The following is a 26,652-nucleotide window of genomic DNA, read 5'->3' as shown; positions in this document are numbered from 1 at the left end:
CTGAACTGGGTGTTTGCGCTGCTGTGGGTACTATAATGAACCTTCCAGATTCCGCCTCAGGATCCACGGCCTTCCTTCTCACACTCACGTCACTTGGAGAACCACAGACTGCCAGCCCTCTCCAGGGATTGACCCAGGCCGAAGGGAGTTGCCCAGCCCCTAGGCCACACTCCTTTCTGGCGAAGAGTCTACATTCTACCTAGTGGGGTTGGTCCAACTCCCTCATTCCAATAGGGATGACATCCCTCTGCAGAGCAAACCCACGTGGTCAATGGAACTCTTTGTGAAGACCTCATTGCTGTGCAACTTCCCCTTCAGCCCCATCTGGATTCTTCCCTTCTCCTTCATTCTAAGAGTGCTTCCCATAAACATCTTCCTGCGTTTGGATCTCCGTCTGAGAGTCTGCTTCCAGAGGACTCACCAGGAGCACTTCGCCTGCGCTGGCTTTGTCAACCCTCAGAACAGCCAGCCCTGTTTGTACAGAGGAGGCTCCTCAGCCTTGAGAAGAAAACACAACTGGCCAAGGATGGACAACTAAGAAACGGTGACACCGCGTGGTGAAACGCAAACCTTCTGGGCAAGTGGCTACACAAAGCTCCTTAGTGCTCCAAGCCTCATTTAGCTCATCTGAAATAGCACAAGAAACTCTGGAAGGTGACCAAAGGCGTGGGAGAGGTCAATGTTGTTTAATACACACTGGAAGACCATGTTAGAACTCCATCTGCTTTAGAATGAGAAGACATTGGGGGATGGAAAGTAGATGATGGGGAGGGGGGGTGAGCAGGGGAAAGGGCAAGCATAGCAGGCAGGCTGGATAGGGGAGCAGGGCTGAGTGACTGGATGTGTGGCCAGTGGTTGGATGGAAGTATGGTTAGGCATCGAGGTGCTGGATGACTGGATGGTGGCGGACTCGTTACTGCTTTATACAATGGGCGAAGTAGTTAGGTAAATAAAGATGATTGGTGGATGGGGGATGGATAAGCGGTCAAACAGACATGTGAGTAGTTGGATCAGTGGTTGTGTAGATGATTAGGCAGCCAGAGGAGTGAAAAGGGGTAAAGAATTCACTGTGTGGGTGAAGGTGAGTGTGGGTGTGTAGATGGATAATTACTCGGGTAGATATTAAAGGGATTGCGTGACCGGAAATGGTTGAATGGATAGAGGCTCTGAGTGTTTGAGAAGCTGTGAAGGGATTGGAGGGATGTCTGGGTGGGTGACTGCTGGGTTTGGTGGATGGATGGATGGATGGATGGATGGATGGATGGATGGATGGGTGTATGGTGGTGTAAGTGGGTAATTGCATGTGGCGTGGGTGAATGGATGACTGCTGACAAGAGAGGCATGGCTATTAGACAGGTTGTGTGAGAACAAGTTACGCCAAGGGCTGGGATTGGTGGGTGGCAGCTGCTGGGGTGGATGGCTGAGGCACGATGTGCAGATAGCTAGATGCATGGGTGACTCGCACAGTACAGAAATTTAGGAGTAGACTTGGCTCAGGCCCTCTAGGCTGAGGGTCCCACCAGGTTCTTACCTAGAAGCCGCGATCTCAGCCTTCTGGCGAGCGATGGCAGCTGCACGCTGTGCGCCCTCGACGCCATGCTCCACCTTCTGGCGTACCTTGTTGCTCTTGAGCGGCAGTACGCGGCGCTTGGTGCCCTTGACCAGCACGTTGTGGCGATACTTGCCCTCCTCGCGGTGGCCGTCGGGCAGCGTGGTGCGGCCATAGCCGTGGCGCAGGTTGTCCAGCCACTCGCCCTCGTACCGCAAGCCGCTAGAGCGCTCGCTCACGCCAAAGCCTGAGCGCTTGTCGTTCTTCCACTCGCCCATGTAGGTTTCGGTGGTGGTGGCGTCGATGTCGGCGTCAAAGGGCGCGGCCGCGTCGTCGGGGCCCTCGGCGCCCTCGGCCAGGCTGCCGGTGGACGCGGCATCGCTGGCGCCTGAGCTCAGCTCGCTCTTAAGGAAGCTCAAGCGACTGCGCTGGCTGCCCAGCGACGTGCGCGACTCTGAGCGTCGCAGCCGACCCAGTAGCGCGCCACGTGTGAACAGCCCCGGGGGACGCGCAGCCTCGGCGGTGGCTAGCAGGCTGAGCGCAAAGCCACCGCGCGGTACTGGGGGCGAGGGCAGCACTGGCCCGTCCGCGGCCGGCGAGTCCGGAGCCACCGTGCCATTGCTGTGCTCGCTGCGCAGCGAAGACAGCGATGTGCGCAGCGGGGAGCGCACCACCACCGCCATCCCATAGGGTACACTTTGGCGCACGCCGTAGCCATGCCGCATGCCGTTGGTGAACTGGCCTTGGTAGGTCCCTGCGGGGCGAAGAGAACTGTGTCAGTGGGTGGAAGAGGCTCGGTGACCCCCCTCCCCTATGGACAAGACAGAGTGGGGTCCAGAGAGAGAAGAAATCATTGAAAGAACAAGGAATGCACACTGCTGTGCCGACCTGGAAGGTGGCCTCAGTAAGAAACAGGAACCCTAGCGTGTGACCTGGGTCATGGTCAAAGCAGGGTGGGGTCCAGAGGACAGTTTGGCTATAGGAGGGATAAGCATGTTGTTGTGTGTGCCTGGAAAGTGGTCTCAGGAGGCTACAGGCAGGGTCAGATGTGGGCAAGGCCGGAGGGCACCATGAAAAGGCTGAGCCATCGGAGGGACAGAGTGCTTGGCCCCGTGTGTACCTGAGAATACAAGTATGTCAGAGCATGTTCCAGTGGGAAGTGGGGGGGGGGACGGGGGGGTGGGGGGTACGACGGGGGGGATGGGGGGACGGCGGGGGGATGGGGGGCACGACGGGGGACTGGACAGTCGGACGGGGGGGAGGGGCGATGCGAGTCAGAGAATAAATGTGAGGCTGTGTGATTGATTAGTCAAAGTCACAGTACTGGATGACGTAAAAGGAGGATGCCCATCCAGGAGCGAACCTGCCAGAAGGAATTTGTGGAATGGTATGAACATTCTCCCTGTAGGAACATGCTAAGGTCACAGGTATGCAACTGAGTGGGAGGTGTGTGAGTCAGTGTGCTCCAGTGCAGTTATCCGAGCAGGTCAGGCTGGGAATTCTACTTGGATGTGTGCCCAGATTTTGGATCACACGGACGGATGGTAGCTCTGTGTCACACTGTGGCTGATGTGGGGGGTTGGTGTAAGGCAGTGTCACACAGCCTGTCTGAGGGCGTGTGGGAAAAGCACAGTGGAGATAACTTAAGTCTGTGGGTGCTGTCCTGGGTCAGAACTGCAAGGAAAAGTGGGATCAGGTAATCGGGGTTGGAAGAGAGGAAGGGGTGTGAAGAGGCAAGACCCCACTGGAATACAGAAAAAGAATGCACAGCTGTCCTTCTGTCCAAGGTGGTGTGACTAGTGAGGGCCATGAACAGATAAGACAGCAAGTTTACAGAGCAGAGTGAATGTTGAGGGGTGTGTGTGTGTGTGTGTGTAAGTCTTGTGCGCAGGCATGTGTCTTTTGACTACATGAGATCACAGGTGTGACAGTGTGCAGACAGAAAGCCAAGTGCCAATAGTCCCATGGAAGTGACATTATGAATGTACATGGAGTTCTGAGTGTGCAGGGCCACCTGAGTGTAGTATTTTAATAAATAAAGCTTGCCTGAAGATCAAAGAGTAAAACAGCCACATCAGTCAGCTATATAAGCCAGACAGTGGTACACACACATTTAATCCCAGCAGCCACACCAGTTAGCCATAGAGGCCGGGCGGTGGTGGTGCACGTCTTCAATCCCAGCACTAGAGAGGAATGTAAGGCGGGATGAGACAGGAAGTCCTCTCTTTCAGTCTGAAGATTTCATAGAGGTAAGAGCTCCATGGTTCCACCCCACACTGGTTCCACGCTGATGGCATCATCTAATGCTTTGTCACCCCCGTGTGTGTCCTGCTGACCTCCAATAATATCCCTGGCCCCGGTTCCCGATGTCAGCCTGGAGACAGATGTCGGTTAGATGTCACACGCACACATCACACGCACACCACACACACACACACACACACACACACCACCTTCTTAGTCTTTCCCACGGCAGCACTGAAAGCCAGTCCTCCGCCTCTACCTCTTGAGCTGCCACGCACAGCGGTACTGTGACATCAATGTCACCGCCCTGAAGTGGCGAGTCAGAGCCTTTGCTGCATCTTAAGAGTCCCTCACATATCTGTGTGGTGAAGGCTTGGTTTCCAGCATGGCTGTATTCAGAGGAGGAGCCTTTAAGGGGTGGGGCCTAGTCAGAGGTCATGGGGGTGTGTCCTTCCTTCTTCTCCCCCACATGAGGAGCACCTCACAATATAGACCTAAAAGCAAAAGGGCCACCAGACTGGGGACAAGAACATCTCCCAACCAGAACCCTTCAAACCTGCTGCAACCTTCAAGATGTGAAAGAAAGGCAGAACATGCCCCTGAGACCCAAAAACCTCCTGCTAGGCCCTGCCTCCTAAAGGCTCTATTACCAACGTTGATGAATTTCATTTAAATAAATAAAACAGGGAAAATTCAGAAGACAAACAAACAACAACACCCAGGAGTGTTTTTGAAAAACCCCACCAGGAAATATGCTAGTGGATCTAGAGTCCGGCCCCTCTCAGCGTCCTCACTTAGAGGCGCTGCTCGCCATCCTCTGCCAGCAACTGGCAAGCGCATCAGAGGGGTTCTGTCCAAACATGAGAACAGAGCACCCCATTCTGGCCCTTCTCACTCCAGGGACCCACTCTACCCTCCCTAAGTTCATCCCCTCCACGTCTCTGTTCTCACTGCCACCCTCCACTCTAGGCTTAGGGGCTTCTGGGGTGTTCCTCGTCCATACCAGCAGTGGTCCTCCTCAGAACCGTCTCTGTGTGCCCTTCCCTCTGACCAGAACATTCTTCCCTGGGGTACCCACATGGTTCGCTCCTGTCTACAAGCCCTCACTCCTGCCTGATGGAGTGATGGATTGATGTCCTGCCTTCCCACAGGACGTTTCAGTCCCCGTGTTTGCTTCTGTCTTCTTCGTAACATATATAGACAACAGACCAGCTTCTTTCTCTTTGGTGCATTGCCCTCCCTGGCAGGAAGCTCCATAAGGACAAGGAGTTCCGTCTATTTTGTTTATTGCAGAGTCCTCAGGGCCTGGAAGAATGAGGACTAGAACCAGACACTTAATACAAATATTTTGCACAGCTGGATGGCATGTGTCTCTTCTACAACTTTTATCCTCCTTTCGCTTTAACTGTGAAAAAAAGCCCGGAGCAAAGCTAAGGCTGGGCAAGGATGAAAGACACAGAAGATGACGTAGCTCCTATGTCACCAGAGTCGAAGCTCCATAGCTACATTCCTTTTGCTTCTCCGAAGAGGAGGGGGCTCAGCGGGCAGCAGGGAAATGGGTGTGAACTGGGCAGAGACGCTGGGAAATGGGGGCAGAGAGGATATCTAATCTCCAGGTTGGAGAGGTTTGTGAAATTGAATCCGGCAACCTACCTGCAACTAAAATTTGGCCTGAGACGGGCTGACAGGGTCCCTTTAAGCCCAAGAAAACCTGAGACTGTGGCAGAGAGCCACTCTTGGCCACCAGTAGGGAATGAAACAGTATGGCTATATTAGGAAACTTACAGACATGTAGTAAGAGCCACCAACACCCAGGGGAGATTGATAGTGACAGGGCCCTGGGAAGGAGGATAACGCTATGGAAGGGCCATCTCCCTGTGTGTCTAAGACAGGGCCGTCCTCCCTGGGGACAGGAGGCCCACACCTGCAGACATAAGCTTCCCGACAGCTATGTGGCTGAGAGTGCCCCCCCCCCCCCCAGTGCTTCCTCAGCTGCCTGGCTGATCCTTGCCGGGCATCCCATTGTTCCAGCAGGCCCACCGAGGTCCCCAGCAGCCACGCAGCCTGGCACGGCCACCTCAGTTTGCCCTTTTCTCTAGCCACTTTTCTCCCTATCTCACACCTTTGCGTGGACTTCTTTTTATTTTTCTTTTGGTTTTGTTGTTGCTGTCAGTGTTTGCTATAAGGTCTTACTATACAGACCAGGGTGGCTTTGAACTCACAGAAATCCACCTCCCAAATGCTGAAGTTAAAGGCATGTGCCACCATGCCCAGCAATGTTGAGGGTGGGCATTTATATTTTGTGCATATGAGTTTTATTGCCTGCATGTATGCTGTGCGTCATGTGCATGCTGTGCCCACAGAGGCCAGAAGAGGCCATCAAACCCCCTGGAGCTGGAGTTACAGAGGACTGTGAGCCACCACATAGGGACTAAGAATCAAACGCTGGTCCTCTGGAAAAGCAACCAGCGCACTTAACTGCCAACTCTCCAGCTTTCTTCTGTTTTTTGAGACAGGCTCTTGCACTATAGCCTAAGCTATCTTGGAGCTCACTATATAGCCCAGACTAGCTTCAAACTCCTGGCAATTCTCCTGCCTCAGCCTCCAAATTGTTGAAGTTACAGCCATGAGCTGCTCTGCCCCAGGTTTTTTCTTGGCCTGCTCTTCTCCTCCCTCTCCCGTATCTATCTTTGCCATTTCAAACTTGAGCTTACATGTGAAATCATCCAGGGAGAGTTCTGGAACCCCTTCCTCAAATGTCATCCAAGACACCCTCATCGCCTTCTTAAGGCTCTCCCCGAGTGCTGGGAAATAAATGTGGTGATTGGTTCCCTGTAAGCCTTTCCTCCCCTGTAGGGCTTTAGCTTCTAGGCAGAAAGGAGCAGCATCAAGCTCATTCCCACTATGGACCCAGCATCCTGCACAGTTCCCAGGTCCAAAGAGGCCATTGGCAAGCAGCTGATATATAACTCTGTTTTCCTGACCACGCTGTTAAGTTGGCCTAGGAACAGCACCCACATTCCACTTTTTTCTCAAACCAGGAAGAAAGAGGCACTATAAGCAGCTCTATATCAGCTCTAGATTCAGCAGTACGAATCCTGGGAATGATGGGCGACCTAGGAAATATGGTCACAGCCATTACCGTGGTGCGTGTCTCCCAGGCAGACCGAGCCTGCTCGTCACCCTCTCCTGCAGCTGCTCTTCTCACGTAGTTTGGAATAGTATGGATTCCAGCCTTAGCCCTGACCTTGAGTGGTTCTGAAACCCACCTTAGTTACTTAAGCCTGCAGAGCCCGTTTCTGTCCCTCTGTGAAGTAGAAGTGATGAGACTTGCTTCACTGACTCCCTGAGTACTTGTACAGGGCCGTTTATTTATTATTCCAGGTGCCAGAGATCCAGCAGTGACCGAAATAAACATTGTCTCTGTCCATGAGAGTGTGGACTCCAGGACTCCAGTATCGGGGATGGATCATAACCTTCTGACCCGGGATTCAACTGGTCACACACACACACACACACACACTATATGGCAGACACAGCAGTGGTCCAGGGGAGAGGTGAGATTCAAAGTCTAGAGAGCTGTAGAGTGGGGAAGGCAGTTGACTGAAGGTTAGAGGAGGCCCCTGGCAGGGATGGCACCCAGGGAGTACTCTGTAGGGGCTGGTGGGCAGGAAGTGTCCCTTGAACGCTAGTTCTTTTGCCCTCTGTGCTGGGGATGGAACCCAGGTCGTGTGTTGCTAGTCACGTGCTCTAGCACTGAGCTACCCCTATCCCGCAAAGGCCAGCTTTTTGGCAGGTCAGAGTCTTTGCTCAGAAATGCTGGCCCAGAAAGGATTAACTGTAAAGATGAGCCAGAGCCAGGAAGGACAGAGAGAACCCAGGAAGAGATGGAGGCCAGCTCGGGTTTTCTGACTCCCCGCGGTTTCACATAGGAAAGCTTGTGCCCCATTCCCACCACTGGGTCTCTGCTCTCGCTGTCCCCTCTGCCAGACACAGCACGGGTCCTTTGTCTGGTTAGCTCCTCTTCTTCCTTCTGATGTCTGCACACGCTACATTTTCTGGGGACCTTTCTCCAGTCACTAGACCCCCGTGTCCTTCTACTTTCCCTTTAGATTGCTTTTCACTCTTGAACACAGCCACTGTTGAACTCAGATCTACTTAGAACCCATGTTCTTACAGGCAAGGCCACATCTGCATGTCCACATACATGCCCAGCACACAGCACAGTGACTACATATAGAAAACACACAGCAGACACTGCCAAGTGGATTGAAGGGCAAGTGGCCTTAGATGAAATTCTGAGCCTCCTATCAAGATGGTGATAGACCTTCTCAGGGCTCCTGAGAGTCTGATTCCACCTCTCAACAAATGTGGACTTCCCTTACTCCACAGAAAATACACAATCTGAATCTATAGTGTCCCCCTGAAGGCTTGTGTTTGGGGCATTTGATCCCCAATGTGGTGCTGTTGGGGAGCGGGGAGCCATTATGATATGGGTAAAGCCCAGCTGACAGAAGTACGTCACTGGGTTCAGGGCTTGGGGCTTATACCAGGCTCTCTAGTTCCTACTCTCTGCTTCATGACCCACTGAGAAGTTAGGAGTCTCCACTACTCTAAACTCCACTGTGCCTTGTCCACGATAATCGTGGAACTCTCTGAGACCATGAGCCAAAGCAAATCTTCCATCCTTAGGTTGTCTCCCGGGTGTTTTCTCATAGCAACGAGGACAGTAACTGAGAGAGAAAATGACTGAGACAGAAGGATCCCTCAGAGGTGACACGCCCTGCTAACACCAAGACAGTTCCAAGCAAGCCAAGAGGGCTGGTGACCCTAACTCTGGGTGACAAGGGCGCTGACTTTGATAAGCTTGTGAGCCAACTCTTTAGGAAAAGCAAACACACTTTGATTTGCGCCATTTGTCAGTTGCTAAGGTGTAAATACTCCCTCCATGACTGCTCAAGCTACCCAGGGTTGAACAGTTACTTTAAAAATTTCCTAAAACCATGCCCAGGGGCTCTCCCAAGCCAGTAAAAGCTGGCTCAGTTACCATATTTAATATGTGATCTTGGGTGCATGTTTTCTACAAACATTGCCACCCGCACAACTACAGACAACCTGGTGGACATCTCTGAAAGTCCTGACTGGAGCAAAATTTGGAGAGCTGGTCATCTTGACTAAGGACGCAATCTACCTGGCCACCTCTGTCCCATCCCATGTCCACCACTGGCATTGTTCAGCAGCCATGATGCTGATATAACAGGGCCTCACTGTGTCCCTTGCCCCATCTGTATGTCACCGGTAAGTTAGTGTTGTATGGAATCAATCTGCCTTTAAGGATAAGTGTGGCCACTGGGCATGGTGGTGCACACCTTTAATCCTAGCACTCGGGAGGCAGAGGCAGGAGATCTCCACGTTCGAGGCCAGCATGGTCTACAGAATGAATTTCAGGACAGCCAGGGCTACACAGAGAAACACTGTCTCAAAAACAAACAAGCATGTAAGTTCTCCTTGCAAAGGGGTAATCTCAGAAAGGATCTAACAATGAGCAACGTGCCCAAGGCCACACAGTCAGGCAGTAGCTCAGCTGAGACTAGGAAAACAGACCTCCTGCTTAGCTCTCTCCCGTCCTGTTGGCTTTAGAAAGCTGGTGACACAGAACCGGAGGAAACAAGCAGGGAACATTTGGGACCCTGAGTCTAGATTCTGGGAAATGTGTTAGGTTTAAGTCTCAGAGGCTTCTGCAGATCCACAGGTTTGAACACCTGGTCCCTGTAACAATGCAGTGTTAGAATCCAAGTGTGGTTCAGCCAGAGCACCTGAAGTAACTCTTCCCTCGCATCTTGAGGATACAGACGTGCACCTTGCTGAGACAGTGTCTGTTGGTCCCTAGGGAACAGACTTCCTGACATCAGTGGCTCTCACCAGAGAAGTGAGCTACTCACATCAAAGAGGGTGGCCATGCAAGCCATTCCTCATCCCCTTCCCTGTCTCCTGCCTGGGAGTCAGAGAGTCTGAGTGTTGGGCTTGTTGTGAAACCCCCCGCCATCCTCACAAAGGGATGAGAGACTCCCATTTCTACCATGTGTGCCTGGATTTCCCCCTTCTGAGCTCTCTATCTCTGAGGCTCAGAGGTCCCTGCCAGGCTGTTGCCTGTCTGTCCGTAGCATTAATACCTTTTCTAATAAGCTCCTTCCTTTCCCCCTATCAGTTTATCTCAGCGTCCCTTTTGACCACATGTCCCTATCCCAAGCCTTCCAGCCTCCAGCTGGCAGTGCTGTCTTAGGTGTGGGGACTCAGCCAGTGGATGTCGGTTGCTTGAGATAGGCATGGCTTCTGCAACCCCTGCTTCCTTCCTATCCCCTACTACTTGATTTGCCAAGATGTGAACAAGCCACCTGCACCTGGCAAACTCCCACTGCCACCAGCCAAGCCACTCCAGCTGCTGTGCCATCTCCACCACGATGGAATATTCCCTCTCGAACTGTGAGGTCCCAGCCCCCCCCCAAAAAACCCTCCCTTAAGTTGCTTCTATCAGGTGTTTTGCCATGGTGAGAGAAAAGTAATTCCCCAACATCTTTTTGCACCTTGGAGATGTCTTTCTGACGTGGGATTTTTCTCTGTATGCTGTGATTGTCATTAATGAATAAAGAAACTGCTTTGGGCCTATAGCAGAGCTATAGGAGAACAGAGCTAGGCGGCGGGGAGGGGGGGAGAGACTGAATAGAATGCTAGGAGACAGAAGGACGGGGTCGGGGAGAAGCCATGGAGCTGCCGGAGATAGACATTGGGAACTTTACCGGGTAAGCCGCAGCCACATAGCGATACACAGATTAATAGAAATTGGTTAAATTAATATAAAAGTTAACCAATAAGAAGCTAGAGCTAATGGGCCAAGCAGTGATTTAATTAATACAGTTTCTGTGTGACTATTTTGGGTCTAAGCTAGCCGGGTGCCTGGGAACCAACAAGCAACCTCCCTCCTATATCTTACCATGTCTATACAGACACACCTTCTGTGTGTTACAGAGGAAGCCCATACACTCACTGCAAAATACCCAAACAAATGAGCAATATGGACAGAATCTGCTGTTCCCCAAGAGAGATGGCTGTTAGCAACACAGGTCTTTTCCTGACCATTTGCTTGCCCACAAGAGGTGGAGCAAAGGGTTCACAGTTCACCACTCAGCCACAGCTCATGTCCCTAAGAATTGACAGAGCAGGTTAGGCACACAATGAATGCTTGCCGATGGCTTCGGCACTCTTAGCATCATGCCTTTGTTTCCTTCCCATGTGAGTGTACATGGTGGATGTTGACCACTGTATACTGTGTCCACGGCTCATGCATTTCATTCAATAGTCCCTTGTTGAGCTGAGCATCTGGTCAGTGTGGCTGTTTTCCCCAGAGCAATCCTGCGGCCTCGCTCTCTGCCTCACCTGCAAGGCTGGCACCACAGTCCCTTCCTTGGTTTCCAAATGCCACATCCATCAAAGCCCCACAGTCTCTGGTTTCCTGGGATCACCAACAGACAGCCCAGAGTAGAAGAGCTGGCAGCTCTCGTGGCAGCTCCCAGGAGCAGAGTCAGGTTGCAGTCACAGATGCCAAGTCTCCTTAGCCTTCAGAGCTCTGCCACACACCCACAGGCAGTGCTGCTGCCCCAGATGACACCCCACAGCTCACACAAGAAGCCGAGGATTAACTGGGCAACACCGGCTGGGTGCTGACAGCACAGTGCCCGTGGTCTGGGTGGAAGCCCCTGGGCCAGGCCTGGGTCAGCTCGACACAGTGAGGGTTGCCAGCAACACTGAGGACTGTAGACTAGAGAAGGCTGGGTTGCATGGGGGAGGGGGCCCACAGGAGAGGCTCTGGGTTCAGAGACAACCTCTGAGAATGTCTGACAGGCATTTCTCGCCCATGTGCCAGACCCTCGGCCCCTGACCCTCACCCCACTCATGGCTGTTTCTCTGTGGTTCACACAAACCCTGGAACATCTTCTCTGCCTCTCTTGTTCCTCCTAGACGCTGTATCCTCAAAAACCCTACCTGTCCTCCCCCACAGTGCCACATGTCACCACTTTGGCCGTGTGGTCCAAGCCTCTGTCCTGCTCACCTGTACCATTAATTCCGACCGCATTAAACACACTAATGGGCCCGATACTGCCCTGACCCCAGGTGGCCTTCTTCTAAAGACATCCCATGAAACCAAATCAAATTCTGTCACTCTTCAGCTTTGGGAGGTCGCAAGACAGCTCAGGGGTAAAGCTGCTTCCTGCCAAGACTGATGTCCTGAGTCCAGTCGCTGGGCCCCACACGGCAGGAGAGAAGTGACCCCGACGATCTGTCCTCGGACCTCCACACATGCACAGTGGTGCATGCACACCCACAAAATAAATACGGAAAACGGAAAAACATCTGTTTTCTTATTCTTATGATGCTGACAGTGGAACCCAGCCACTGAACTCACCAGCCCGTCAATTTCATTGTCTGCGTTTTTCTAAGAGCAAAAGCCGAATTCCTACAATGGCCTACATGACCCTGCACAAAATGCCCCTCCGTCATTGCTTTCCTGACAGGAACATTACAGGGACACCATGTCCTTCTATGAATGTCCCATCAAGGAGCTGCACTGTTCATCGGCCCTGCCGCTGAGGGAAGTTACACGTAGCTGGTAGGTGAAGAAGGGTCGGGAAAGATTCCACCTTAACTGCAAACCAACAGCAGGAACACAGCGCCTTCCAAACAGCGTGTCCTGTGACTGCATGTGCCTCAGACCTCTCCCTCCTTCCACTCCTGTCTCCCGCAGGGGTCAGTTAGCATGGGCTCAGGCTCCCTCAGGCCCTAATACTCATCGCTGCTGACAGGGAGAGCCTAGGAGGCGCTAATGCCCCTGGATGGCTTTGCGAATTGTTCCCCCACCCACACCTGGGCTCTCAGCCCTCAGCAAACATCCCTTATGTAGGAAATAGAGGTTACACAGATGGGAGGGAGGACAGACCTCACTGTCTTCCGACCCTGTGACCCTGGCTAGAGGAGGGTTAGGAAGGAACAAACACAGCCCTCTGGCCTATGGTAGGAAGCACCCTGCCCCCCTCACCCCACACTCAGCAGGAGTCCTCAGAAAATGAGACTGGACATTCCTTACAAGGGTGCGGCAGAGCGAAGCTGGTCTGGGGAACAGCTGCTGGGGGCACAGAATTAGCAACCCCTGGAAGTCAGCAAGCCGAGCGAATCCCCAAGGCCTGCCTTGGACAGGGCACATCTGCTGAGGCCGGGCCAGTCGGATACATGAGTCACGGAAGCAAGGCACTGAGAGGAAAGATTGCGTCCGCTTTCTCATCTCTTAGAGGGGGCTCTCCCTGCCCGGAGGACCCAGATCATACCCAGTTCATACTAAGCTGCTCAGACAGCAACTTAGCCCACTGTCACACTGATCCCTGGCTGTGAACTATGACATGAGACTCTTGAGATGAGGTTAAATTATGCTGATTCTACATTTGAAGTGGAGTCACACCTGGTTAGGGCCCCGTCTACACTGGCAGGTCACAGGGCAGTCACCCTGAGCCAGTCACCATCGTAGCTTATTAAGTCTTCCAACGTCAAAGGCTGGTTCTTGTGTTCAAAAACATTGCCCCAAAGGCAAGAAGAGCTATGATTGAAGCTAAGTGAATTAATTCACTCTGGGGGATATGGAGGGAACCACAAGAAGGAAAGGCTAAGTTTCGGCAATTTCTGGTGAGCCGGGCGTTATGCTAAGGGTCCAACTTTTATCATCTCATTTCATTGGCTCAGCCGTGTGTTCAGAGAAATGCTAACACTCGTGGTGGGAAAAGAGAAACAGGAGCTCGGAGAGGTTGCTTGATTTCCACACTGTTAGCAAGTGGCCTAGCTGAAGTCCAAACAGCCTTCTAGATTCACTAAGCCCCCTGCTCCCGAAAGCCTAAGCACCGTGTGTCTCCTCCAGAGTCTCTTAGAACCGTTACACTTTGTTTTCAATAGCAATCAAGAGATTTTCAAATTAAAGGCCCTGCTTGTAAATCTGAAAAGCAAAAAGAGAGATTTGTTGAACGAGGTAAGAGGATTCAAGGTCAACATGACGTAATTACCCCAGGGCTGGAGAACTAGCTCAGCAGGTAAGAGCACAGGTTGTTCTTCCAGAGGACCAGAGTTCAGTCCCCAACACCCACGTCTGGCAGCTCACAACCATCTGTAACTCCAGTTTTAAAGGCACCAATGCCTCTGGTGTCTTCGGGATACTGTGCTCCTGCCCAGGCCCACATACTGACATTGTGGTATAGGTGTGTACCTATACATAATTAACAAAATAAAATCTTTTTAAAAAGAAAAAAGAAAATAATTATATTTCCATAAACTAGCATCGAATGATTGGAAAAACTAAAATTTAAGGTGCCATTTACAGTGCCTCCCCCCCACCAAAAAAAAGAAAGAGAAGAAATACAGGGCCAGCAAGAGAACTCAGCAGCTTCGGGAACTTCCATTAAAGTCTGACAATCTATGTTCAATCCTTGAGACCCACATATTGGAGGAGGGAACTGACTCTGAGTTGTACCTCACACGTACATGGTGGCATGTGTGTGCCCGCCCCCAGTAAATTAAAAAAAAAAAAAAAAAAAAACGCCTTTAAAAGATGAATATATAGGCATAACATTTTCCAAAACTGTGGGCACTGAAGAGCTGAAAGCACTGCTGGGTGAAACTCAAATGTGGGGATATTACCATGTCCGTGGATCAGAAACTCAAATGTGGGGATATTACCATGTCCGTGGATCAGAAACTCAAATGTGGGGACATTACCATGTCCGTGGATCAGAAACTGAAATGTGGGGATATTACCATGTCTGTGGATCAGAAACTCAAATGTGGGGATATTACCATGTCCGTGGATCAGAAACTGAAATGTGGGGATATTACCATGTCCGTGGATTAGAAACTCAATGTTACCAGAACGTCTGTTGACTCCAGCTGACCGGTAAATCTAACACATTGCCAGTCGAAACCCAGCTGCCTTTGGTTTTAAGAAACAAAGGGTGGGGCTGGAGAGATGGTTCAGAGGTTAAGAGCACTGTCTGCTCTTCTAGAGGTCCTGAGTTCAATTCCCAGCAACCACACGGTGGCTCACAACCATCTGTAATGAGATCTGGCACCCTCTTCTGGCAAGTATATGTATAATAAACAAATTTTTAAAAAAAGAAACAAAGGCCGATTTTTTAATGAATAAATGAATGAATGACCTGCAACAGCAGAATACTGGCTAGGAAGGTTGGAAGATTTCCTATAATTTGGAGGCTCGCCATAGGCTACGTACAGCCGCACACACCTGTGATCCCGGCCTCTGGGATGTTAATAGCTCGGGCTACATGTTGACTTCTCAGACAGCTGGGGCTACATGGTGAGACTCTACCTTAAAAGAAAGAGTTTTTAAAAAGACTTGTTATAAAGCTACCATAGCAAAAGCAGGTTGGCATTGTCAGAAATATAGACAAATAACAAGGCAGAAATATTCCTTTGGGGCAGAAATGGATAAACAAGGAAGCTTAACTCGTGAGAGCGCGTGCTTCAGGCTCAGAAAACGCGACATCTCGTCCTGCTCAGTCCTCTGCTCCAGCAGATCCATTGAGCCTGCATGTTCAGAATCCATTGGACTAAATGAGTTTAAGTCACTAACTCCGAGGAAGAAAAGAAGTTAAATAAACAAGAGCAATCTGGGTCCTGAGTGTAGCAGCTTGGGCTCAGGATTCAGTTGGCAAAGACATATGTGGCAGCCTTATCTTTTCAGAGGGTGGCAATAATAATAACAATAAGAGCACATGACAAACCATCTGAGAACCTTACATAAGCCAGAGCATGGCCAAATGCCCCAACAAGGTAAAATAAGAAAGCCGCCACATGCCACAGAGAAAGGGAAATGATAAAGAGTGTGGGTTTCCCTTCTCCATTTTTGTCTATGTGCACAGGTAGAGAACTGTAGTGCAAACACAAATCTGACTGCGGCGCTATAATCTTAGCAGTTCCAAAGGCACAGGCTAACAAGATGCCTAAATCCTAACTGATGCAGGTAAGGCCCTTAGCATAGAGCTTGGTACACAGTGGTATGGGGAGCCTACAGTCATTCTGTGGTGACGGTGAACGTCACAAGCATTTGACCTTGCAGGGGCATAGGGAACTTAACTAAGTTCTGCTGCAAGCATTTGGAAATCTGTACGTGATTCTGAAGAGGATAGGAAGGTGCTTAAATTGCTAAGATACTTGCTGTGTAAGCACAAGATACTGAATCGGGATCTCCAGCCCCAAAAAGCCAGGCATGGAAGCACATGCCTGCAATCCTAGCTGGTCTTGCAGAAGTGGGAGCTCTGAGTTCAGATACAGACTATCTCAAAAAAGCAAGATGGACAGTGACAGGGGAAGATATTCACTATCATCTATGGCCTCCATAAGTGCACATGCACACACAAACACGTACACACACACTATCCACGTACACACATGCATAGACCAAAGATTTTGAAGGAGCTGAGGTTGGTTAAGCCTCACTGACGTTTTGACTAGGTTTAGAATCCCCCACGAGACTGAGGCTCATCTCTGGGTGTGTGTCTGTCAGAGCATTTCCAGAGGGTTAACTGAATGGGGGATGTCCACCCTGAATGTAGAGGGCAGCTTCCCGTAGGCTGGGGGCTTTGGGGATAAAAGGAGAAAGCCAGAGGGTGCTGAAGCTCTTTCCCTCTGCTTCCTGGTCTGTGGTGTGGAGATCAGGCTTTCAGCCACATGTCCCCACCAGTGTGAACTCGGCCACACCCCCCCTGCCATGATGGACTGAAGCCCTCTGAAACCGTGGACCAGAGTAAAGCGCTTCTCCCTTAAACTGCTTCTATTAGCTACTGCGGTCACCGAGACACGGAGTTTGCTCGGGGCCCTTGAGTCAGTGTCACTGGTCCTGCCTATTTTTGTGTCGTTGTCCATCATCTATTACAATGCTTTTTAATGTCAAGCAGTGGCAGCACGCGACTTTAATCCCAGCACTCGGAAGGCAGAGGCAGGCGGATCTCTGTGAGTTTGAGGCCAGCCTGGTCTACGGAACAAGTTCCAGGACAGCCAGAGCTACACAGAGAAGCCCTTACTCAAAAGACAAACAAACAAACAAAATGCTTTTTAATGACACTTCATTCTTTGAAATAAATTGTGTTTTATTTAAATTTTATGTGCATGCTGAGGCATGCACACGGAGGACGGAGGACAGTTTGCAGGAGTCAGTTCTCTCCTCCCACCACGTAAGCTCAGAGGATCAAAGCCAGGCCAGTGGACTTGGAAGAAAGCACCTTACCCACTTCATCACACTGGCCAGAATGTCTCATTCTTACTTGCTATGATCAAGCCCCATCTCTTCTTCTCATTAACCGGAGGTCTTGGACCTATCTAGTTTCCTCATCTTCAAAATGCAGTAATAACAATACTTCCCATAAATTAAAACGGCTATGTCTAGTGCCCAGGACAGGATCTGGCACATGGCAAGCACTGAAAAATTGCTCACTAATATTACTGTCGGTTTTATAGAAAACAATGAACCTTGGGCCACATCTTTCCACTGTATACTTTGTTTGCTTATTTGAGATAGGGCCTCATGTAGTCCAGGCTGACCTCTAAATAGCTATATAGCCAAGGATAACCTTGAAATCCTGATCCTCCTGCCTCTTCCTCCTGAGTCTGGCGTTACGGACATGTTCCTGGCTCTGCTACACACTTTGATCCCTGAGTTTATTTGTGCATGAGATTACTTTCCGAATCCGATGATTATCTGAGAAAACCTCTCCCAGGGAAAGAACAGGTTGTCCACTTGAGTGTGCACACCCCCTCCCTGTGCAGGGTGTTTACAGACAGGCAGTGGCCCTAGGGGTCAAGAGTTTCAGAAAGCAAGGCTCACAGCCCAGTGGGTGGCTCTCATCTGCAATCAGCACTTGGGAGGCAGAGGATTTCAGAGTAAGACTCTGTCTCCAAAGCAGAGACAGGGAAGGGATGGAGAAAGGAGAGAAGGGAGAAGAGGAGGAAGAAGAGGAGGAGAAGGAGGAGAAAGAGAAGGGGGAGGAGGAGGAAGAGAAAGAAGAGGAAGCCAAGAAGGAGGAAGAGGAGGAAAAGAAAAGGGAGATCCAGGGTCCCAAAGGGTCCTTCATAGAGTCTGTGGGTCTCCTGGTGGGAGCAGCCTGGCAGTCAGGCAGTGAGTTACTTCTCCAGGACTGGGGTATGTGCATGGGCTTTAAATCAGCAGCTATTTTTAGCTTTGCTTTATATGGCCAGGGAAGAAATGAGGGCTATAGCAGGGGGAGGGCACCAAGAGGCTCCAGTCCAGGGGCCTTCTCCACCCCCAGCCCTTCCCATGCCAGAGCTGAAGAACTTAGCCTTCCATCAAAGCAAGGCTAGGGAGAGAGGGCGGCTGGGTGGAGGTGGGAATGGCAGGGCCTTCAAAGAAGGTGCTGGGCAACTTGCTTTAGAACAGTGACGTTCTACCTTTGAAACCATGGCCCTCACTGTGGCAAACACTCTTACCACACGACACAAACAAACACAGATGTTTTAAAGGCACACAGGGATACATTTATGTGTCTGTACATTATACTTATGCACATGTATGTATACATATATAGCCTTAACTAAACTTTTTTTCCAGGAAATGATGCTTCTTCTTATTTTCCAGGAAAGACTCCAATCGTTTCTGTTCTATCATTCTTTCAACCCGAAAAGTGGAGGTCCTGACCCCCTAAATCAATCTGTCTACCAACAAACCAACACACCACCACCCCCCGTCTGGAAAGCTCATGTCTGCATTGGTTTAGTCACCGTTAACTGCACAGCAAGGCAGCTTCTCAATATCCCAGACAAGATGCAAGCTTCAACTCTCTGTGGAGACTGAAGAGCGACCTCAGGCCTGTTGGCATTTGTGGCCTCTGTCCTTTCAACCAAGAGTGGTCCAGCGACGGGGCTTAGCTCACACTTGCTCCGGAAAGTCCTCCTGAGTGCTCAAGTCTCAGTCTCGGGCTCTAGTGCCTCGCCTGGCCCTGCCTAGCACTGACTCCTGTGACGAGCGGCTCCTGTCACATTCCTGGCTCGATCACTCTGTCCTTTCTACACTTCCCAGTAATGTGTAGTGCTTGCTTTGCAAAATACAATATATGTTTATTGGATGAATTGACAATCTTAGGAGTAACGACAGCAGCTAACATGTACCGGATTCTGTCAATTTTCCCATGGGACACAGAGGAGGGGGCAGCCTCACTGGCTCAGCGGGTAAAGGCCTCTGAACCGACAATGTGAATTCAGTCTCCAGGCCCTTCACCACGGAGAGAGAAAACCAATTCACACAAGTTGTCCTCTGACCTCCACACATGCTGTGGTGGTCACATATGCCTAACTCCCCCCCCACCAACTAAATGTAATGATAATATTTTTAGATCATATGAGAGATTAGGAGTGGCTCATTCCTGGATGAGAAAACTGAGGCCCGGAAATAATCCACTGGGGCAGGGTCACACCTGGCATTTGTCTTGCCCCCACCTGCTCCTCATCTTATTTGTCCACATTCCTCTTGGTGCCACCCAAGAGAGGGCAAGGGGCAAGTCCTTAGCAAACCCTCAGGGGACTGATGACAGGTTGATTAAAGACATTTTCCGAAGCAGCAGCCACATCTAAATTTGGAGGGTTACGCCTTGCGTGTAGCTTGGGAGAGAGAACCCAAAAGGTTTCCCGGGTGCCTGGATGTGGGGCCATCTCCCTGGGAAGGAGAAGGCTGGACAAAGCAGAGCGGCTGGCCTTCAGTCCATCCGGCTTCAAGAACTCCAGGACACACCTCGGTTCAAACCCAGGACCCACAAACCCGGGTCACCTAGCCTATGTCCACCATTCCAGCTTGCACGCCTGCCTCAGCCTCCCTGTTCTTCAGCCATGCTGAGTCTGGTCCCACCTCAGCCTTGGCATCTCCACTCTGCTTGAAAAGCTCTCCTTGCTAGTCCTCCCCACCTGCAGCTGAGGCAACTTCATCAACTGCCCTCTTCCTTCTCTATTGGTAAACCTGAGAAAGTGGGGGGGAGGGGGGTTCCTGGTTTGCTCCTGTCTCCACTAAGCAGGGGCTTCTGGATGATCTTGTTTGCTCCCTGTCCCCGTCCCTAGCACTAGGTGTGACACATGGCAGGTGGCTGGTGCCGTGGACTGCAGGAATGAATAGGCTTCCTCCTTTAGACATGTTGGCGGGTCAGCCCACCATATCCTGTGCTCACCTCACCCCAGCAATGTGCGTCCCTGTGAACCACATCCAGACCTCCAAGCCGCTGGAAATAGAGAAGATTTATAGGAAGGGATATTTGGGCACATACCTGCCGTGCACCTTTGTTTTGTTTTGTTTTGTTTTTTGGTTTTTTTTTTTTTTTTTTTTTTGGTTTTTTCGAGACAGGGTTTCTCTGTAGCTTTGAAACCTGTCCTGGAACTCCCTTTGTAGACCAGGCTGGCCTCGAACTCACAGAGATCCACCTGCCTCTGCCTCCCGAGTGCTGGGATTAAAGGCGTGCGCCACCAACCCTTTGTGCACAGATGACAGACACTCTAGACACACTCATGCAAGGACTATGTCCATTTCATGGCTGGAAAAACTGACACTTGCTCTCTGCCATTCATCTGACGCCTAGTACCATACCCAACAGCAAGGTCTGCTGAGTTGAACTGCACTGAGTTGGAAGCTTGGTGAATGACTCCAAGTCGCCAGAATTTGTCCTCAGTTTAATCCAGTTCCATCCAGTTCTACAGAACTGTTCTGTGAAGCTGGAGGGACAGAGTTGAAGGCCACTCCTCACCCAGGCATGGGCCTACCCTGCCCCTCAAGGTGCTCTCAACGTATCTCAGCTTGCACAAACTCACCCAGGGCTCCGCTACTGCTCGGCCCTCCTTCCTTGCTCTACACTCAGAAGGCCCTTTTCCCATATCTGTCTCGAAGAAGAGGAATAAATTGTAACTACAATACTCTCAAGTGATTTCTCATGCCAAGTATAATTGTTTTCTAAAGAGCCACAGCTTCGAGTCACACCACACAGCAGGAATGTGTCATGGGAGTACCCCAACCAGAGGAGCCGCAGGGCATGGGGGTGCATATCTATAATCCCAGCACTCTGGGGGCTAAGGCAGGAGGATTACAAGTTCAAAGCCAGACTAAGCTACAAAGCAAAATTCTGTCTCAACAAAATCAACAAAAAAGGTTTCAGGAGTTGATCATTGTTTTCTGAGAGTTAACAGGTGACTGTTTTATGAGCCAATAATAGGCAAAGATGAAGGTGCCTTATGGAGGCTTTCATCTACTATCCATGTGTTATGAAATATTTTTCTTTAGATATCCTTCACATGATTATGGATGTGAAACAGTCTCATTTCACAATATATACAAAACAGGCTGAGTGATCTCTATAATTCGCTCATCCCTGATTCCTTCTCTTCCCTGCTTTTCCCCTTTCTCCCTCTCTCTCTCCCTCCCTTCCTTTCTTGTCAGGGTCTCACTATGTTGCCAGGCTGTTGTTATACAATGACCCTCCTGCCTCAGTCTTCCAAGTAGCCAGACTACGACATGGTACTAGTAAAGCACAGAAACCCCTAATGTGCTTCAAGTTTTCCTGGGGAGTGTGTTAAAACAGCCTCTGTTGCTTACAGAGGGTCTGCCAAGCCCTGAACTTGCATCTTCACCTGAGGGTAGAAGCTGGTGCTGTCTGTTCACTGCCCACATCCTGAATACCAATGTCGTGAGTGCTCCATCGTAACTAAGGCTCAGGTGAGCGACATGTCCAAGTCACACCCTGCAGGTGAAGTAAAGTATCTGCACTGTCATTGCCAAATGCTCTTTTGCCTCGGAAAACTCCTCTATATTTCTTTTAACCATTATGCCCCCTGAGCCTCTTTCAGTTCCCTCTCTATGGCACAATCCCTACTCTCAAGATCATAGATCTGCCACTAAAATCTAGCTCGGGAATGGTGTCCTGAAAAGTCTTCCCCTCGCCACGATTTTCTACCACCACTCTTTGACATGTTTGTGTGTGATGCTTGCCTGTCTGCCTGCCTATCTTTGAAGGAAGAGTCCGTGTCCTGGTCCTCGTTGTACCTAATCATTTGTGTAACAACTGACAAATAGGAAGTCCCACTGAAACATGCATTGAATAAGGCTGGAGATGTAGAGCGTTTGTCTAGAAGTATGTGTTGGATGAAAGAATATAGTGAGTGGATGGATGGATGGATGGATGGATGGATGGATGGATGGATGGATGGATGGTTGGATGGATGGTTGGATGGATGGGTGGGTGGACGGATGGACGGATGGATGGAAGGGTGGGTGGGTGAATGGATGAATGGATGGGCAGGTAAATAGTTGCCAGTTGAATGGATGGATGAGTTGATGGGTAAATTGGTGAGTGGGATGGACAGATGGATGGATGGGTAGATGGACAGGTGAATAGCTCCTGGTTGAATTGATGGATGAATGGGTGAATGGATGGTAGATGGTTATATGTGTGCATTGGTGGATGGATGAGTGGATGGATGGGTAGATGAGTTGGCGGATAGTTGGGTGGATGGATGGTGGGTAAATGGGAGATGATAGATGGGTGGATGGATGGATGAATTAATGGTGTGTGGTTGGATACGTGGGTTGGTGAATGGAATGATGGATGGATGGATGGATGGATGGATGGATGGATGGATGGATGGGCTGACAGAGAAATGAATGAATATACACTCTTATGGCATACCCTGTGAAGATAATTTTCATTAGCAAAGTTGAGGCCAGTCCCCAGAGCCACTAAAAAACAAGCTAAAATCTGTTTACATACCTAGAAAGTGTCAAGTGTCTGATGAGTGTATATTTATTTGACAGCCTTGGACTAATCATTTCTGCCAATCTTCTCAATAACTCCTTTTATTGTCCCATATTTACCAATAAGAATATAAATACAGCCAATTGTAGTGGCACAGGGTTTTAATCCCAGCACTCAGGAGGCAGAGGCAGGCAGATCTCTGTGACTTCAAGGCCAACCTGATCTACAGAGTGAGTTCCAGGGCAGCCAGAGCTATGTAGAGAAACACTATCTTGAAAAAACAAAAACAGCAACAAAAATACAGAGAGGCAGAGTAGCTTACCCAAAGCCACACAGCAAATATCACCTAGACCATCTATTTCTTTGCCAACTACCCCATCCTTTCCCATCGTCCCTTCCGGACCCCACTCAAGCTTTACCAGCTCAACTAGGCTCACCTCCATCTGCGTAGGTCTCGGTGCCATAACCGTCCTGTAGGCCATTGTTCCAAGTGCCCTCATACTTGGCACCACTGCTTGAGCTCTGCCGGATTCCGTAGCGCCCCTTGAAGCCATGCGTCCACTCCCCCTTGTAGAGCCAGCGCCCCTTGGTCTCTATGCCAAGCCCATGTCTTTTGCCCTGGCTCCAGTATCCCTCAAAGGTATTCCCACTGGGCCAGGTGTAGACGCCCGCCACTTCAAAGCCAAAATTCCAGGAACCTGAGTATTCACCCTGGCCCTTGGGGCCAGTGCACAGTCCGTGCCCATGTGCCTTTCCCCCCTCCCAGCCCCCACAGTACGCTCCACCATCGTCAAAGTCAAAGCGGCCCCCGCTCATCTCATCCTCACTCTTGACACCGGCCCGGTCCTCCAGCTTGGGCCGTTGGGGTACCTGATGTTCTCCAGGCACCCTCAGGCTGAGCCCCAAGACTCACCACCGGGCTCCAGGAGAGGGGGGAAAGCAAGATGCCCACAGAGGCTGAAAGAGACCAAAGGCCAAGTCAGCAGTGGGGGTGCTGGTCAGTGCCATGGTTGGGAGGCCCCCTCAGTCATCCCAGCAAGGTTGCAACTCGCAAAGGAAGTGGACAGAAGAGACTTCAAGTTCCCACAGAGCGTCCCAGGTCCAGCTTCCATGGAATCCGGCGTGCCCTCCTTAAGAAGAGCAGAGAAAGGAGTAGCGAGGTCCTGTCTTTTCAACGCGGGACAATTCCCTCGTTAGCAGCCTAGCCAAGGCTGAATTCCAGCTGCCCACCCTGAAACAGCCGCTGGCCCCCTTCTCATCCACCCGAGTGGGCGTGCGGCTCAGATCTCCCGGCTGCCCCGCCCCTTCTCCAGCCCTGCCTTCCTCCCAGGATAGAAAGGTCAGTGTTGCCCTAACAAGGCCATTGGATCTCAGAAGCTGCTCCCAAAATAACCCCCGGGCTGGCCCAGCCTCCTTCAGAGCCGGAGGGAGGGGGGCTTCCAATCCGCTGGGCCTGCAGACCCAGGCAATGGCCCGAGGGCTGAGCAGGAAATCTGAGAACTAAGGGACAGCCGTGCCACTTGGTGGTTTGCCTTCTTGTGGGTCTGAGCTGTGTCCCATCTGGGAGTTCCCAGGATTCGCAGGCAGGAAGAAGAGCGTGAGACCAGTAGACGACTATCCTATCCCAAACCACTTCATGCCTGCCAGATAGCAGGGGGTGACAGGCATGGGGCCCTACAACTTTTAGCATGCTGTGACAGGACCTGGGGCTTCATGGCCACTGCCAACCAGTGACCTAAAGAGAAAGGAATGGGGGAACGGCTGCACATATGCCTTTGAAGACAGAATAGAACTCAGAGAGGAGAGGGTCTAGCTACAGTCTGAAACCCTCTACCCCACCCCACACCCAGCCCAGGTACCTGGGAAGAACCCTGGTAGAAGGGGGCTGGGGAGATGGCTCAGTTGGTAAAGAGCCTGCGGGCAAGCATGAGGGCTTGAGTCAGATACCCAGAACCCACTTTTTAAAAAGAGAAAAAAAAGAAAGGACAGGAGGGGAGGGGAAGGGAGGGGAGGAGACACAAGCTTGTAATCCCAGAACTGGGGAGGTGGAGACTGGCAGGTCCCTGGGGCTCACTAGCTGGACAATATGGCTTAATTGGTTAGCTCCAGGCTAATGAGAGACACTTTTAAAAAATTGGGGGTGGCTCTAAGGAATAAGACCCAAAAATTGACCTTTAGCCTACACACACACACACACACACACACACACACGAGGGGGTATGTGTATCAGTCCAGCCCTTTTCCATCTCTCTGAAAAACACACACACTTCCATGAGCAGGGAGGATGTGGGCTGTGGTGGAATGAGATTCACTTAGAAATACCCGAGGTCATTATTTTTGCAATATCCCCCTTCCCAAATTTGCTTTTGCTCCAGCATCCTAAAGGGCTACGCTTCATAAGGCTCTTGAGGCAGGAGCAAAGGGCTTGGATGGGTTTCCATCAGCCAGGTTCCCGCCAACCGCCGGTAAGAAGTAAACATACAAGACAAGAAAGACACGGCAAGCCCTAGCTGGGTCCAGGTGAGCAGGAAATGAGTCTGGGAAGGGTAAACACCACCAAGAAAGAATTTGAAGTTGGGTGTGTGTGTGCACATCACGAGCATACGTGTGTGTGTGTGTGTGTGTGTGTGTGTGTGTGTGTGTGTGTTCGTAGTGTGGCTGGAACGGAGGAAGGTCAGACATAAAAAACACCTGAGGCCCAAGAGAGCATCAGACTGTTGCCTGACTTCAACCACGTCTATCTAACGTATTTCTAAGTCCCATGATGGTTTTGGTCACTGAACGTCACTGCAGACATTCCCTGCAGTTCTCTGGGCAGACCGTGTTCTCTGCCTTCCTCTCCACTGATAACCAGCTCTTATGACTTGGTTCCTGCTAACTGCTGGTTCCCATGATTTTGTGCATGGCCAACCACCTTACAGCGTCCTTTAGTGTCCCAAGCTGTCATCTCAGCCAGGGGCCTGGCACCCTGTCCAGGTGCCCTTCAGCCCGCCAGGCAATCCCCACTCACAGCACTTTTCCATTTCTTTCCCAAATGCTTTCAAGCTCGGCAGTCACTGAAAGAGGAATGGAAAGAAGTGTGGGTGCCTCTAAGTGCCCGTCAGTCACTGTAGTGATGATCTAAGGTTAGGTGTACTCCAGGGGGGGTTTCATTCATACACATTTAGCCGTGCTCATCCCGGTAGCTCCCTGGGGTGGATCCCTTCCAGAAGAATCACTACCGCCTAAATATTAAATATCTTGACTTTGAAGCACTCTCTCCATTCCTTCAGTATCACCCTGTGGCTTTGCTACTGATAGACCATTATCACTAGTAAAGGAACACTTTGATTTTTGTTTTTTTATTTTTTAAAAAATATTTATTTATTATGTATACAATATTCTGTCTGTGTGTATGATTGCAGGCCAGAAGAGGGCACCAGACATCATTACAGGTGGTTATGAGCCACCATGTGGTTGCTGGGAATTGAACTCAGGACCTTTGGAAGAGCAGGCAATGCTCTTAACCTCTGAGCCATCTCTCCAGCCCCCAACACTTTGATTTTGTAAAATCAAAATTCAGATTGCAGAATTTGGCAGTGGCCTTATTTGGCACTCAGCCATGGTTGAGCTTTCAGGCAAGCTGTGCCCCCGCGCACACACACACACAACGATAGCAACAATTAAAAAAAAAAAAAAAAAAACTTTTAATCCTGTGAATTTTGAGGAAATCACGCCCTCTTGTGGCTATGTGTGTATTACAGTATTATATTAGTATTATATTAGACTTTCCTTAGGTAAACAAAATTCTTTAAACCCAACTGGTTTTAAAGCAGTATGGGGTGGGAGAGATGGCTCAGGAGTTCAAAGCAATCACTGCTCTTACAAAGGACATGGTTTCAAGTCCTAGCCCCCACCTAGCTCACAACCATCCCTATAACTCCAGTTCCAAAGGCAGACCTTTTAGGCACTGCATGTATGTAGTATATAGACATACATGTAGGCAAAATATTCACACATAAAATACATCTTTGGGGG

The 26,652-nt window shown here is 50.5% G+C and overlaps 1 protein-coding gene across 1 annotated transcript in view; it reads right to left on the bottom strand.

The window, feature by feature from the left end:
• Jph2 (junctophilin 2) overlaps nucleotides 1-23,920 on the bottom strand; it is a 58,746-nt gene extending 34,826 nt beyond the window's left edge. Inside the window, exons 1-2 of the mRNA XM_057781921.1 lie at nucleotides 23,073-23,920; nucleotides 1,532-2,303 (exon numbers count right to left, since the gene is read on the bottom strand). Coding sequence (XP_057637904.1) covers nucleotides 1,532-2,303; nucleotides 23,073-23,451 — 1,151 coding nt within the window. The 5' untranslated portion in view covers nucleotides 23,452-23,920. The remainder of the gene's footprint in view (nucleotides 1-1,531; nucleotides 2,304-23,072) is intronic.
• Nucleotides 23,921-26,652: the final 2,732 nt, after the last annotated feature.

This window comes from Chionomys nivalis, chromosome 9 (assembly GCF_950005125.1).
Source record: "Chionomys nivalis chromosome 9, mChiNiv1.1, whole genome shotgun sequence".
In the NCBI taxonomy this organism is placed as follows: Eukaryota; Metazoa; Chordata; class Mammalia; order Rodentia; family Cricetidae; genus Chionomys; species Chionomys nivalis.
Note: the sequence above shows the minus strand (reverse complement) of the source record. Positions and strands in the feature narration are given on the sequence as shown.